This window comes from Macaca thibetana, chromosome 14, assembly GCF_024542745.1.
Source record: "Macaca thibetana thibetana isolate TM-01 chromosome 14, ASM2454274v1, whole genome shotgun sequence".
NCBI classification, from domain to species: domain Eukaryota; kingdom Metazoa; phylum Chordata; class Mammalia; order Primates; family Cercopithecidae; genus Macaca; species Macaca thibetana.
In genome coordinates this window covers 125,652,157-125,668,815 of record NC_065591.1, presented here as the reverse complement: position 1 = coordinate 125,668,815, position 16,659 = coordinate 125,652,157, and the positions used below count along the sequence as shown (strand labels likewise).

At 48.7% G+C, this 16,659-nt stretch overlaps 1 protein-coding gene across 3 annotated transcripts in view; it reads right to left on the bottom strand.

The window, feature by feature from the left end:
* Positions 1 to 16,659, bottom strand: part of GLB1L2 (galactosidase beta 1 like 2) — a 44,454-nt gene that overhangs the window by 15,998 nt on the left and 11,797 nt on the right. For 2 of the 3 annotated variants that reach the window (XM_050755959.1, XM_050755960.1), the window contains exons 3-7: positions 15,957 to 16,025; positions 15,279 to 15,374; positions 12,968 to 13,076; positions 4,029 to 4,121; positions 1,945 to 2,026 (exon numbers count right to left, since the gene is read on the bottom strand). In XM_050755959.1, the coding sequence (XP_050611916.1) occupies positions 1,945 to 2,026; positions 4,029 to 4,121; positions 12,968 to 13,076; positions 15,279 to 15,374; positions 15,957 to 16,025 (449 nt within the window). Of the gene's footprint in view, positions 1 to 1,944; positions 2,027 to 4,028; positions 4,122 to 12,967; positions 13,077 to 13,864; positions 15,137 to 15,278; positions 15,375 to 15,956; positions 16,026 to 16,659 lie in introns of those variants that run through there. The other variant, XM_050755961.1, reaches the window with a different exon arrangement.

Below are 16,659 nucleotides of genomic sequence, written 5' to 3'. Positions count from 1 at the left end.
GCCCCGCCAAGAGTACTGCTGGGTGAAACAGATCAATGAAATAAACAAACTACCCCCAATGTGAGAGGGCGAAAAGAAATCAGGGAGAAGGACTGAGTGAGCCCCAAGAAGGAGGAAGTTCAGTTTCAAGTGTGGTGCTACAAAAAGCCTCACTAACTTTAGAGAACAGCCTGCAGCTCTGGAAGAAGAGCAAAGCCCCCGGGGCTGGGGCTCCGGACGCTGGAGGAACAGTAAAGAGGGGGAAACAGTGAGCAAAGGGAAGGAGCAGGAAGTGAACTCAGCTGGGTCCTGGAGGCCACGTGGAGAGGCCTTTCGGGGTCATTCCCAGAACCTGCGCTTCACTCTGAGTGAGACAGACGCCGAGCGTTCGGCAGGGTACGGTAATCTTCACTGTGAGTGAGACAGAGACGCCGGGCGCTCAGTAGGGTACGGTAATCTTCACTCTGAGTGAGACAGAGACGCCCAGCACTCAGCAGGGTACGGTAATCTTCACTGTGAGTGAGACAGACGCCGGGCGCTCAGCAGGGTACGGTAATCTGCACTGTGAGTGAGACAGACGCCGGGCGCTCAGCAGGGTACGTTAATCTTCACTGTGAGTGAGACAGAGATGCCCAGCACTCAGCAGGGTACGGTAATCTTCACTCTGAGTGAGACAGACGCCGGGCGCTCAGCAGGGTAGGGTAATCTTCACTCTGAGTGAGACAGACGCCGGGCGCTCGGCAGGGTAGGGTAATCTTCACTCTGAGTGAGACAGACACCGGGCGCTCAGCAGGGTAGGGTAATCTTCACTCTGAGTGAGACAGACGCCGGGCGCTCGGCAGGGTACGGTAATCTGCACTCTGAGTGAGACAGACGCCGGGCACTCAGCAGGGTACGGTAATCTGCACTCTGAGTGAGACAGACGCCGGGCGCTCAGCAGGGTACGGTAATCTGCACTCTGAGTGAGACAGACGCCGGGCGCTCAGCAGGGTACGGTAATCTGCACTCTGAGTGAGACAGACGCCGGGCGCTCAGCAGGGTAGGGTAATCTGCACTCTGAGTGAGACAGACGCCGGGCGCTCAGCAGGGTACGGTAATCTGCACTCTGAGTGAGACAGACGCCGGGCGCTCAGCAGGGTACGGTAATCTGCACTCTGAGTGAGACAGACGCCGGGCGCTCAGCAGGGTACGGTAATCTGCACTCTGAGTGAGACAGACGCCGGGCGCTCGGCAGGGTACGGTAATCTGCACTCTGAGTGAGACAGACGCCGGGCACCAGCAGGGTACGGTAATCTGCACTCTGAGTGAGACAGACGCCGGGCGCTCAGCAGGGTACGGTAATCTGCACTCTGAGTGAGACAGACGCCGGGCGCTCAGCAGGGTAGGGTAATCTGCACTCTGAGTGAGACAGACGCCGGGCGCTCGGCAGGGTAGGGTAATCTGGACGACATTTTCAGAGGCACGCGGAGAACACAGTGTGGAGGCAACAGTGAAAATGCTGCTGCAGCAATGCAGGCCAGGGGTGCTGCTAGCAGGTGAGTGCTGAGGCCTGTAGGGATTCCAGGAGCACTGGGAGATAAAGCTAACAATGGCTTAGGTGCCAGGCAGACTGGACAGGAGCTCACAGTCACTACCAGGTTCGGGGCCCATGCAGCTGGGAAAAACGGAGCTGCAACGTTCCGAAAACAGGAAGCCCACACATGAGGCAGTCATCTGCAGAGTGCCCTTGGAGCCCGAGTGCCCAGCAGGGCAGGAGAACAGCCACCCAGCTGGCCACGCACCATGGTCTCTCACACAGACCCTCCCCACTCATGGAACCCAAGGTTCTGCAGCCCAGTGCCACATGCACGGGAGAATAACAGGCACCACAGAAACTCCTACTTGGGTCGCGGTCCCACAGGGAGAGTGTGCACAGCCAGCCCAGGGCCGCCGCCAGCCCCCACGGCCCAACACAAGTGCAATTACCTCCCTGGACAATCCCCTTGCTCAGCCCATCCTTGTTGTCTGAAGTCAGGAGCAGTTCCACGATGCCACGGTCCTCCAGTGCCTGTGGGGGGAAATGAGATAAGCCCACGTCTGCCCTGGGTCCTCAGAGCGTCTGCAGGGACACACAGCTGCAGCTGGGTAGCCCAAAGAGCTGGAGGGAGAGATGCTGAATAAAGCGTTTATTTCTCTGCCAAAAACAGAAAAGTCTCCTGCCATCTGCACCTCCATGCTCAGCACAGCTCCAGTCAGCATGAATTCCCATCACAGCAGGGGCAGGGCTGGCAAGCTGGGGCAGCCCCTGGTTGCTCTGGATGTGGAAGCTGCCCAGTGGGCCAGCCAGCATGCCTAGGCGAGTCTACACTGAGGCCGGCTCAGGGAAGCCTGCTGCCACGTGTCACCCGCCACTGTCTGCTGGGCTCCAGCGAGCAGGTCAGGCCTCCAGGATGACACCTACATCCTTCCCTTCACTCACACCACAAGCGACAGGCCTGTCCCTTCCCCACGCTAGCCAGTGTGGGTTTGGGGGATGGCAAGGCCCAGGAGGGCCCACCATGCCCTGTCACGTGCCCATGGTGCACGTCCCACGTCCAGAACAGCAGGAAGCATCCTCCCAGCTGTAAAGCGAGAGTGAAGCGGAAGAAACGCTGTGCCTGAGGGGCACTGACGACAAGGACCACTCAGAACATCCCGACACCCACAGGGCAGTCACCGCCGCGCCAGGCCTTCCGCTCGGCACCTGACACAGACTGTGCTAGGCAAGCCTCACAGTTAATGTCTTCACAGTACAGACGCACCTCGGAGGGGTGAAGTCAAGCATCGCAGGCTACAGGGCCCGTGGCAACATGGGCCTGAACCCAGAGCCAAAGGCTTGTGCTGAGGCTCTAGGATCTTTTGGATCAGAAACCCCCACAGAGGGGTCTTCCTATAATCTTCTCTGCAGATGTCAGGCCAAGACTGTTTATTTCCGCTGAAATCTTTTGGAAGTGGGTAGGCAGGGAGATATGTGCTGGGTGAATAAGGCTCGTGTCCAGTCCCACATGCTGGGAAGGAAAGAGCAGAAGGGGCTCTTGTCTCAGGCACAAGGGAGCTGCAGAGTTCAATCCATGAGCCCAGGTGGGATTTATCGAGAGCCCTGTATCTACCACCTCACGCTGTCATTCACTGATATTTAGCAAGCGTTTCCTTAGGTCCCTACCACATACACACACCCCTAACACTTCCTGGGCATTCATTTACTGACTCCACCCCGCAGGGGGTAACTGCGCCCTCCTGAGCACCAGAGATCTGCAGAGCCAGGCCAGGGGTGGGCACCTCTTCTCACACCACTCTCCCAGCAGCCTCAGAGAGAGGCTGGGGAATGCTCCTAAGAGCTTCGGGACCACAGAGGCTGGACGCCGCTGCTTCTCTTTGCCCACCTGAGTCACACACGGGTACCTCCGCCCAGACACCAGGGAAGCATGAGTGGACCGGGACATCCCTGCGGGAGCTGCACTCTCCTCTCTGCAGCTGGGTAACTAAGTCAACAACCGCTGAGAGGCCCCAGGGCCAAGAAGCAGGCTGCGGGAATGGGGTATAGCAGGAGGCGCTTCAAGGCCTGGGCGCAGGGATTTCTTAAAACTCCCCAGATAAAGCCAGTATGCAGCCTGGGCTGGGAACCACCACTTTAGACTTTAGAACTGGAGCAGCCTCTCCAGGAAGCCTTCCTAATCATCACGGTGCAGTTAAGCCAATTCCTTTATTCCTAGCCCCTGCAATACCAGGTATGTACTGAAATTCCCAGATGAAACTCAATCAAGGGTAAGTAAGTGACAACCCTGCTGAAATAAAACAACAGAGAAAATTCACTAATAAATGACGTTGGAGGATGTATTAATATGAGAAAAATATAAGACTCACGTATCACACCACAGCCCATAACACATTCCAGAGGAAGGAATCTAAAGAAGCACCACGAGGACTCTCACCTTCTTGATGTCACACGTCACAGCACAGCCCACAACACACCACAGCCCACAACACACTCCAGAGGAAGGAAGCTAAAGAAGCGCCACGAGGACTCTCACCTTCTTGACGTAGGCCATATAAGCGGGGTCTTTATTATAGGAACCATATTCATTCTCCACCTGCACGGCAATGATGGGTCCCCCACGCTTGTACTGGGGAGAAAAGATAGACAACCAGGAGCTGAGTGTGTAGGGGACTGTAGTATCCAACCCCGCCACGCCCATCACCAGTGACTAGCAAAATATCCCATTTGAAAACTAAAATCTCAAAAGATTCGTATCAATAAGACAGTGGAGGAAGAAGCATTAGGCCCTTGTTCTCCCACGAAAACATCAAAAAAACAACTCCAGACTGACTAAAATAAAATAATAGGAGCTCTGGAAATTAGTCAAATGTCTAACCAAACAAGCGACCACCAAATCAAAACAAAAAGTCATATGCAAAATGGTACAAAACTGTATGATGTTTTCACAAGGTCTTGCCCCACCCCAGCGTAGCATGGTGTGGTCAGGAGGACGCGTCCCAACTCCCAGGTCCCTCATGATGGAAGACGCAAAACGGAACTTGTTTACAGTGTTCTAACTTGTTCTGCCCAACGTACTGGTTTCTGTCTTGTCTGACATGGAGCTCAAACAGGAATCGTCAGCATAGTTTGGACTTGAGGCCGGATGCTAAAGATGGCAGTGGCAGGTTCTGCAGCATATGAAAACTGCCAGAGGACTACAAACCCTTGGATGCCTGGGGGGAAGGAATTACAAGCAGAAGAAAATGAAGAGCATCTAAGGGCACAAGAAGCAGCTGGGGTGAGACTCTGGGAATGAAAGACACTTGAAAGCAACCAGGGAGGTAGGGAAGGACGCACACACACAGGTACAGACAGAACACATGCCCAGAAAAGATCAGGTCTTAAGTCTTCATGCTGGGCTGGTCTCCAGGCTTCGGGGCCCACTCATTAGTGAGGGCTCCCCTGAAAACATGCAAAAACCGAAATAGGTGTCTGTTTTCTCAAATGCCCAATGTTCAACCAATAAAACACAAACATAAAAAGAAACAGGGAAGTATGACTCATCAAAGGAACAAAATAAATCTCCAAAAGCAGTATCTGAAGAAACACACACCAGACTCAGCAGAGCAAGATCTACAACAGCCGTTGTAAATACGCTCAAGGAGCTCAAGGAACCAGGCAAATGGCACATGAAGCAAAAGAGAATATCAACAAAGAAACAGAGATTATTTTTAAGAGAACCAAAGGAACTTCTAGGACTGAAACATACCATATATAAATTGAAAAAATTAACTAGAGGAATCCAACAGCAGATTCAAACAGACAGAAGAAAGAAAAGCAAACTTAAACACAGGTTATCAGAATGATCAGGTCTGAGGAGATAAAAGAATAAAGAAAACTGAACAGGGCCTAAGGGACTTACACAACACCCTCAAGCAGAACAGTATGTGAATTATGGGATTCTTAGAAGAAAAGGAGAGCTAAAAGGGCAGGGAGGTTGTTTTTACAAAATATTAGCTGAAAACTTCTCCAATTTGAGGAAAGACATGATTATGTGACTCCAAGGAGCTCAAAAAATTCCACAGAACCACACAGGGACACACCATAATCAATCCACCGAAGACAAAGAGAGATTCTTGAATGCCAGAAGAATCTGGTCACTTACAAGGGATCCTCAGTGAGACCATAAACGATATCTCAGCCAGAAAATTTTCAGGCTGGAAGCCAATGAGGTGATATAGTCAAAGTGCCAAAAGAAAAAAGTGTGAACTTTTTTTTGACACTTCTATATTCAGCAAAACTCAAAAATGAGGGAAAAATTCAGAAATTCCCAAAGAAAAGCTAAGAGAGTTCATTACCACTAGACCTTGCCTAAAAAAAAACACCTAAAGTTGAAGTGAAAAAATGCTAGAGAGTAATTTGAAGCTATATGAAAATATAAAGTTTTCTAGCAAAGATAGACACATAAAAAAAATAAAAATATTATTATAATTTTTCTTTACAATGTGGCTTTTTATTTTCCATAAGATTTTAAAAGATATAAAATAATTATAAATCTAAGTTAATGGGTACACCCAAAATGAAGACATACTTTGTGACATCAATAAAATGAAGTTGGGGGCGGAACTGTAAAGGAGTCGAGTTTTTGTGTGCAATTGAAGTTAGGTTGGTATCAATTTAAAATAGAATGTCTCAACTTTAGGATATTACATATCCTTTACCTTATCCCAAAGCAAAGGGAATCACTATAAAAAAAGTGTCACTATAAAAAATCAACTCGATACAAAGCAAGGCAGTCATAAAGGAAATGAGGGACAAAAAGCTGTAAGACATACAGAAAACAAGAAAATGGCAAAAGCAAGTGATACTCTATCAGTAATTACTTTGAATGTAAATATATTAAACTCCCCAATCAAAAGACATACCTGGCAGAATGAATTTTTAACAAACCAATATCCAACTATATACTGTCTACAAGATACTCACTTTAGATCTAAGGATATATACTGGTTGCAAGTGAAAGGCTGGAAAAAGGTATTTTATGCAAACGGTAATCAAAAGAGCAGGAGTGGCTTTACTAATATCAAACAAAATAGACTTTATATCAAAAACCATTACAAGAGACAAAGACATGATAAAATATATATAATGATAAAAGGGTCAATTCACCAAAAGGATACAACAATTATAAACACAGATATACCAAACACCAGAATTCCAAAGTATATGAGCCAAACACTGGCAAAATTTAATTAAGGGAAAAATAGACAGCTCTACAATCATAGTAGGAGACTCAATATCTGAATATCAATAATGGATAGAATAACCAGACAGAAAATTAGTAACCAAATAGAGGACTTGGACAATATTATGGACCAGTTGGGACCTAACATATATATATATACAACATTCCACCCAAAAGTAGCACAATACATTTTTTTCTCATGGGCACATAAAACACTCTCCAGGATAAACCATATAGTAAGCCAAAAAACAAGCCTTAATAAATTTTTCTTTTTTAAAAAAACAGAGTCTCGCTCTGTCACCCAGGCTAGAGTGCAGTGGCACAATCTTGGCTCACTGCAACCTCCATCTCCCAGGTTCAAGTGACTCTTGCGCCTCAGCCTCCCAAGTAGCTGGGATTACAGGTGCCCGTCACCACGCCTGGCTAATTTTTGTATTTTTTAGTACAGAACGGGTTTCAACATGTTGTCCAAGCTGGTCTTTAACTCCCAACCTCAAGTGTTCCACCTGCCTCGGCCTCCCAAAGTGCTAGGATTACAGGCATAAGCCACTACACCCAGCCTCAAGCCTTAATAAATTTAAAAAATTGAAATCATACAAAGTTTTATTTTTCCTAATCACAAAGGAATGAAACTAGAAATCAATAGCCAAAAAAAATCCTGAAAAATTCAAGTATGTGGAAATAATAAAATCTTCACCAATAGTCCAAAGAGGAAATCACAAGAGAAATTAGAAAATATATTGAGAAAAATGAAAATGGAAACAAAATTATAAATTAGAGTGAAAGCAGAGCAAAGAAGGAAATTTTATAGCTATAAATACATTTAAAAGACAAAAGATCTCAAATCAACAACCTAACTTGACACCTTAAGGAACCAGAAAAAAGGAAACAAACTGAAAAGTAGCAGAAGGAAGGAAATAATAAAAATTAGCACAGAGATATACAATGAGAGAATAGAAAAACAATAAAGAAAAATTAATGAGACCAAGAGTTGGTTATTTGAAAAGATCAACAAAATTGACAAAGTGTAGCTAAACTAAGAAAACAAGATATGATTCAACTAAAATCAGAAACAACATGAGGTTATTACTGCTGATTTTACATAAAAAGGATTACAAAAGAATGTGAACAAATTGTATACCAACAAATTAAATACTAAATAACCTAGATGAAACACACAAATTCCTAGAAACATATAATATGCCAAAACTCAATCATGAAGAACCATAAAATCTGAATAGACCTATAACTAGTAAGGACACTAAATCTGTAACTAAAAACCTCCCAACAAAGAAAAGTCCAGAACCAGATGGCGTCACTGGTAAATTCTTCCAAACATTTAAAGAAAAATTAACACCAGTCTTCCTCAAACCCTTCCCAAAAATTGAAAGGGAAGGAACACTTCCTACCTTATACTATAAGGTAGAATACAGTAATAAACTCTTTCCACTTTTCTTTGGGAATTTCTGAATTTTTCCCTCATTTTTGAGTTTTGCTGGATATAGAAGTGTCAAAAAAAAGTTCACACTTTTACTTTGGGAGGCTGAGGCGGGTGGATCACGAGGTCAGGAGATCAAGACTATCCTGGCTAACAAGGTGAAACCCCATCTCTACTAAAAATACAAAAATTAGCCAGGCGTGGTGGCGGCGCCTATAGTCCCAGCTACTCAGGAGGCTGAGGCAGGAGAATCGAGTGAACCCAGGAGGCAGAGCTTGCAGTGAGCTGAGATTGCGCCACTGCACTCCAGCCTGGGAGACTGCAAGACTCCATCTCAAAAAAAAAATTTTTTTTTTAAAGTTCACACTTTTTTCTTTTATGACAAAAGACACTATAAGAAAAGAAAACACAGACTAACAATCCTGATGAATACTGATGCCAAAACCCTCAACAACATGTTAGCCAACTTAATTCAGCAGCATATTAAAAGAATTATAAACCATGATCAAATGGGATTTATTCCTGTACTGCGAGGAAGATTTGCCATGTGACACAGCAATCAGTGTAGGCCAGGCATGGTGGCTCACACCTATAATCCCAGCACTTTGGGAGGCTGAGGCAGGCAGATCACCTGAGGTCAGAAGTTCGAGACCAGCCTGACCAACAGGGTAAAACCCCGTCTCTACTAAAAATGCAAAATCAGCTGGGCGTGCTGGCGGGCGCTTGCAATCCCAGCTACTCAGGAGGCTAAGGCAGGAGAATCACTCGAACCTGGGAGGAGGAGGTTGCCGTGAGCTGAGATGGTGTCGTTGCTCTCCAGCCTGAGCAACAAGAGCGAAACTCCATCTCAAAAAAAAGAAAAAACAGAAAAACAATCAATCAGTGTAATATACCACATTAACTAAATTAAGGGGAAAACCACATGATGATCTCAACTGATGCAGAAAAAAAGTGGCAAAATTCAACATTCTTTCATGATTAAAACAACACTCAGTCAACTAGGAACAGAAGGAAACTACCTCAACATAACAAAGGCCCCACACGGAAAGCCCACTGTCAGCATCATATTCCGCGGTGAAAGACTGAAAACTTCTCCTCTAGATCAGGAGCAAACCAAGCATTCGTGCTTACAGCACTTCTGTTCAACGCCGTACTGGAAGTCCTGGCCAGAACAATTAGTCAAGAAAAAAATAAAGGCCTCCAAGTTGGAAAGGAAGAAGTTATGTCTGTTCACAGACAACATGATCTTAAATGCAGAGAACAGTACGAATCCTCACACCCTCGGGAAAAACTATCCAGCTAATAATTCAGTAAGCTTGCAGGATAAAAAAAAATCAATGCACAAAAATCCATTGTTTTTATACACTGTCGGGGACAATTCCATTTACGACACCATCAAAAACAACAAAATACTTACGAGTATACTTAATCAGGGAGGTGGAATATTTGTACACTGATTGTACATCACAAAAAAATACTAAAAGAAAATAAAGGACAGTGGAGCGAGATGGAGGAATAGAAGCCTGCACCGTTCATCCATCCTGCTGGAACACGAAATTTAGCAATGATCCGCACACAGAAAAGCACAGTCACAAAAACCGAAACTCAGGTGACCAGTCACAGTACCCAGTTTTAACGTCATGTCACCAAAAGAGGCAGTAAGGCCAGAGAGACAGTCTTACACCCCCAATGCCACCCTCTCCCATCTCCCAGCGGCAGCCACGTGGTGAGGAGAGAGGATCTGTGCATTTGGGGAAGGGAGAGCCCAGTGACTGGGGACCTTTACATTGAACTCAGTGCTGCCTTGTCACAGCACAGAATAAAGCCATGCTGGGCTCAGCCAGCATCCACGTGGAGGGAGCATTTGGACCAGCCCTAGCCGGAGAGGAACTGCCCACCCTAGTGACTGGAACTTGAGTTTCTCGGGAAGCCTCACCACCATGGGCTGAAGTGCTCCGGAGTTCTAGGTAAACATGAAAGGCAGTCGAGGACACAAAGACCACAGTTCCTATGCCATTCCTGGAGCTAGGATGAGCTTCCAGCCAGCGTACTAGCATGGCACAGGGCCTAAGGAGACACCAGCTGGCACGGCTAAGGGAGTTCTCGCACATTCCCCTCCCCAACCCCAGGTAGCGCAGCTCACAGCAACGGAAGTAGCTCCTTCCTTCTGCTTAGGGAGAGGAGGGCAAAGAGGAAAGAGGACTTTGTCTTGCATCTTGGATACCAGCTCACCCACAGTAGGAAAGGGCACCAGCAGAGTCAAGAGGTCCCCGTCCCAGGCCCTAGCTTCAGGAACTTCTAGACACACCCTGAGCCAAAAGGGAACCTGCTGCCTTGAAGGGAAGGACCCAGTCCTGGCAGGTCCTGTTAAGGAATTGATATCCAGAAAGTACAAAGAATTCCTATAATCAACAACATAAAAACAAAAACTAGATTCAAAAATGAGCAGAAGATTTGAATAAACATTTCTTCCAAGATATGCAAATGACCAATAAGCACATGAAAAGATGCTCAACATCACTAGGGAAATGCAAATCAAAACCACCAGGAGGGACCACTTCACACCCACTGACGGCTCTCGCCAGATAAACAGGAAATAACAAGTGTTGGCAAGGATGTGGTGAAATTGGAATGCTTGTGTATTGCTGGTGGGAATGTAATTTGGTGCAATTTCTATGGAAAACAGTATGGCAATTCCTAAAAAAACTGAATGTAGAAGGACAAGTTGATCCAGCAATTTCACTTCCAGGTATATACCCAAAAGAAGTGAAAGCAGGGACTCAGAAAGGTATCCGTACACCCATGCTCACAGCAGCTTCACTCACAGTGGCCAAAAGGCAGAAGCAACTCAAATGTTCGTCAATGGATGAACAAATGTGTCATATACATGCAATGGAACATAATTCATCCTCAAAAAGGAAGGAAATTCTGACACAGGCTATGACACAGATGAACCTGGAGTGCACTGTTAAGGGAAATAATCCAGTCACAATACTATGTGATTTCACTTATATTTGGTAGCTAAAATGATCAAATGCATGGAGACAGAGAGTAGAATGGTTGTCAGGAGCTGAGAGAGGGAAGAATGGAGAGTTTAACAGCACGGAGTTTACTTTGGGGGAGACAGAAAAGGTCTGGAGATAGACAGTGGTTACAATAGACTGTGTTCCCCCAAAATTTACATGTTGAAATCCTAACCCCCAGTGTGACAGTATTCAGAGATGGGACTTTTGGGCGGTAATTAGTTATGTGATTATTTAAATATGTTACATAATAATTATGTTATCATTTATTTGAAAAAGACGCATTGGTGACTCACTGCAGATATGCAAGTGCCTTGACCCTGCTCCCAGGATGGCCTTCCTGCCGCCCACCCGACTCCTACAACCTGCTGACCCCTTCAGTGGCCCCAGCTTCCCGGCAAGATCTAGGCTAATGACTTCCTAGTTACTTGCTTCCATCGGCTTCCATCGGCTGCCAGATTTAGTGAGCAAAAATACCAGACATAAACTTAAATTTGAATTCACAACAGTAATTTTTTAGTGTGAGTATGACCCATGCAGTATTTGGAATATATTTACACTAAAAAAATTACTCCTTGCTTATCTGCAAGTCAAATATAACTGAGCATCCTGTGTTTCCTCTGGCAGTCCCCCTTGATTTATGTGTGTGGTGAGTATTCCATAGCACTGACTTGAACTGATTTTTTGCTCATGTACTAATTTCTCAGTGTCGTTCTTTCTGGTTTTACAGAGCAACTGCGGTGATTTTTCCCATTCCTGCTTTCCACAGCTTCCAATCGTTATATAAAAATGAAGATACTTCCTCCCCCAGAATTTACTTTAATGCGCGTTTTGAATAGTAAATGCGTACCATGCAGCACCTCTTTGGTAGCAGAGGGACGCATCTCGTAAGGTCAGCCACAGGACTTTTATAATTTATAAAAACTCCTGCAGTCTTACAGACAAAGGCTAATCCACACGTGCTCCACCCCTGCAGAACTGAGCCGCAGCGCTACTGGGACACTGGCAGATGGATGGGTGTTCCCGGCTGTCACGGCACCCCTGTCTCTCTGGCACCATGGAGACGCCGGTGGATGGGTGTTTCTGGCTGTCACCTCATCCCTGTCTCTCTGGCACGATAGAGACGCCAGTGGATGGGTGTTTCTGGCTGTCACCTCATCCCTGTCTCTCTGGCACCATGGGGACGCCAGTGGATGGGTGTTTCTGGCTGTCACGGCACCCCTGTCTCTCTGGCACGATAGAGACGCCGGTGGATGGGTGTTTCTGGCTGTCACCTCATCCCTGTCTCTCTGGCACCATGGAGACGCCAGTGGATGGGTGTTTCTGGCTGTCACGGCACCCCTGTCTCTCTGGCACGATAGAGACGCCGGTGGATGGGTGTTTCTGGCTGTCACCTCATCCCTGTCTCTCTGGCACCATGGAGACGCCGGTGGATGGGTGTTTCTGGCTGTCACCTCACCCCTGTCTCTCTGGCACCATGGAGACGCCGGTGGATGGGTGTTTCTGGCTGTCACCTCATCCCTGTCTCTCCAGGGCCGTATGTGGCCATGTGAGCCCTTACATCTGTCTGTCCTTTCAGTAACACACCCAAGTGAGACAACACTGAAATGCACAGATCTTTCAAAAGACAACTATTGCAAGCCCCTCAGTTACCAGTTTCAGGCAGTGGGGAAGAGCCTGTTCCTGTGTTCAAAAACACTGGAGGACCCTTGGTCTGAGAACTCACCGAGGATGATCCACTACCTACAGGAAGACAGGCCAAGATCAAAGGCCTCATTTACTTGTACCTGGAGTGGCACCACCCTGGACATCAGGTGGTCAAAATAAAGGTCCACTGCTTCGGTGAAGCCCTGGTAAGTTGTCCGCAGCCTCATGCCAGGGTCTCGGAGCAGCCAGCTTGAAGGATAAAGGGGAAGGAAGGATGTCGGTGTCACGGCGGGTTTGCTGGGAGCAGGCTGCTGGTGCCGTGAGGAGGGAGAGGCTCCACAGTGCTCTGGAATGACCTGTGACCTCCTCCACCCCACTCAGCCCAGAAGTGGGGAGCCGATGCAAACTGATTCTGGGGCGCGCACCCACCCGCACTCCTGCAGCTTCCCTCCCCAGGGACACGGCCTGGTGGAAGTTCATTTCCAGCCCCACAGCTACAGGGCCTGGCTGCCAGCAGTGAGAAGAGCTTTTCACAGACTCCAGGCCTAGTTTCCGAGAACTTGCTCTACGATCCCATCACAAAGAGTGAAGCCAAAAGGGTTAGGAATCACCGAGGCTGTGGAAGGAGGAGACACAACCCTCTAGCGTCACCCCAAAAAACAAGCCTGACAGAGACTGCGAGGGGCCGAGCAGGAGGCAGCCCCCATCCTTGCCAACATGGCTAATGCCTTGGCATCAGTGGTGTGGGCTGTGCAGAGTTCAGCCCAGAGCAGCAGGTGAGCAAGAGTTGAATTCTCCTTCCACCCTGTTGCTGTGATCCCAAACTCCCCAGGGGAACACAGCAGCATGGATTGGTTCCAAAGCGGGAGTCAGGGCTTCCTTCTCACTTCAGGTCCTGAGAAGACACTTATATTTTCTAACAAAAGGCTCTGAGGCTCCTCTCGCCCTGGTCTGGAAGTCCTAAAGAGGGTCAGGAAATTATTCCATTTCTGTGGGTAAAACAATGGGTGAGGAGAGCGGTTTCCTCTAGACCCACACTCCCACATTCTAACCCCACCTGACAGGTTAGCTTTCTCACTCCTGCCCGGACTCCCCCTCTGCAGGTGTGCCCACATGCCCCTCTCATGCATGGGCAGGTGCCACATGGGCGGGGTGGGAGAGGGGAGTCTGAGTGCCACAGCTCCCCGCTGCTTCTAAGTTAAGACTGTTAAACCCTTCGCCCTCCTGTCCCCGGCCCTGGCTAAGCCGAGGAAATCGCTGACGGTGGCACGCAGCTTTCTAATCCGCAGGGACTGGAGAGGCTGCCCTGGCTGTGTTCGTGTCAAGGGCGAGCCTACCAGGCTGAATGGATGAGTGCCTGAGAAGTGACCCTGGGTAGTGGAGACAGAAGCTATGCCTCTGAGGGAAGGGCAGGTCGTGCTGGAAACCAGGAGGAAAGCAAGCCCAGGGCTCCCAGGGGAAGGGGAGAGGGCTGGGGACAAGGATGGGCCTCTTCCCTGAGGCAGTCTGCGTCTAACCACCTGGTACACTGGGAGGCTGAGAAAGGTTACGCCTGTTAACAAGAAAATCTTAAAGGCCACAATGTTGAGGATGAGGAATGAATGAAGTCCCAGCTGATTCCTGTCCAGATTTCCACTCCAACCACAGAGTAACAACCTCAGCCAAGACTGCCACTGGGAAGATGACACATGTGGGCCGAGATATGGAGACAAAACCATAACAAGAATTTGTTTCTCTTATACTTTATCAAAATACTTGGACTTTTCAAAATATGCTTGGAAACATTCCTAAGAAAGAGATAGGGAAGGCCCGGCGTGGTGGCTCATGCCTGTAATCCCAGCACTTTGGGAGGCCAAGGTGGGCAGATCACGAGGTCAGGAGTTCCAGACCAGCCTGGCCAACATGGTGAAACCCTGTCTGTACTAAAAATACAAATATTAGCTGGGCGTGGTGGCACACACCTGTAACCCTAGCTACTCGGGAAGCTGAGGCAGGAGAATCGCTTGAACCCGGGAGGCGGAGCTTGCAATAAGCCAAGATCATGCCACTGCATTCCAGCCTGGGTGCCAGAGCAAGACTCCGTCTCAAAAAACAAAGAAACAGACAGGGAAGGTCTGATTCTTCCCATACTGTAAACAAGCAGGTGAATGACGTGCCAGGGCTCCCAGCTCCACAGCAGAGCCCTGAAATACAAGATGCCAGGAGGGCCAGCCCTGCTGCTGCCTGTCACACAAGCAGCTCATGCAAGGCTCTGCAAAGGCACTCACTGCAGCATCACTGAACGTGATCCCCTCTGGGTGCTGCTTTTCCTGAAAAGGAAATTCCGTACGGAACGGGAACTGGAACACGGAAATTCCGTACGGAACGGGAACTGGAACACGGAAACAAAACTAGACCTATGTCTATGAGCTTTCTGCAACAGCACACAGGACCCTTCCCAGCCCCGCTTACCTGGGCAAGCCCCCGAGGTCCATCTCACTGCAGATGTAGGGGCCTGGACGCAGAATCACCCACAGCCCGATCTCCGCAGCCATCAGGACGAAGGCCCTAGGGAGGTCCACATCGTCAGCCCCTCCCACGACAGCCCAGGATGAGGCCGGGTGGGGGCCACACACGTCACAGGGTGGAGGAGCTGCCCGGTGGGGCGAAGGGACAGCTCGGCCCCATCCCCGAAGAGCGGGGACTCCCACACCAAGTCGGTGGCCTGAGCTGCTCCCAGCCTCAGAGCCTCTGCACAGCCCCACTGGGGGCCTGAGGAGGAAGGATGACAGCCAGGGCACAGGGGTCTTAACAGTGAACCTGACCCAACAGCCTTGTTAGCCTAGAGGAGCCGCCCTGCCCCAGCCCAGGCAGCCAGACCCCATGCAGAGTCGGGCGGCTGCCCGGGTCTTCTGCCCCTCTGGGCTGCAACAGAGAGGTGGGGCCCAGAAGCTGCAGGCCCAGCCCCTCTGGGTGACAGGTCACAGCTGAGGAGTGTCTGGGCCCTGGGTGCAGGGCCTCTCACAGTCCTAGAACAGGGCTCCAGACCCAGGTCCCTCCCTGGTTCTCTTTGGTTGCTAATCCATCCCCAGGTAACCACCTCTCTGCCCCTGCCCCTGGCCAGGCCACAGAAGCAGCAACACCACGTACTCCAGGTCCAGGTTCCCAGAGAAGTCAAATTTGCCTCTTTCTGGCTCATGCAGGTTCCACGGAACATAGCTGCAACAGAAATGATAATTATAGGCTAGAGCGTGTTATTCATTCCACTTCATCTCCCAAAAATCCAATATGATGGCTAAAGATATGTTTCTTCATGATTTTAGGACTGGAACCAAGAACTACGTGAACGGATCTAGGGCCAGAATCGAGGGCAAGCCCTCTTCCCTCTGCATCAACAAGATCTGGACGGAGCATAGACCTGCTAAGTAAAAGGTCAGGCGCTCCGACCCCAGTTAGCTTACCATGCCCACGCCCCACTGGAGAAGAACATGTAACTTTATCAGAAAAACAGCTACAAGGAGTAAGAGGAAAGCTCAGTGATCATCCTACATTTACTGAAGCACCCAGAACTCCAAACATGCAACAGAATGAAGCTTCCAACTCTGAAGACAGGACAAGGGACAGAGCAGGCTCATGGACAGGCTCCACTTGACAGGCGGAAGGGACGACTCGTGGATGACACAGTGATGACAACTGCTCTTCTCCCAACCCCACCCCATCACTGGCTTCAGCAGAGCCTCCGCCCACTACAAAGAATATTCCCAGGCGAAGGAGGAGAGGCTGCCTGGCTTCCAACTCAGACACACGGGTTCTGCCTTTCAGCAAATGTCGTCGGTGCTGCTTCTGTGGGGCC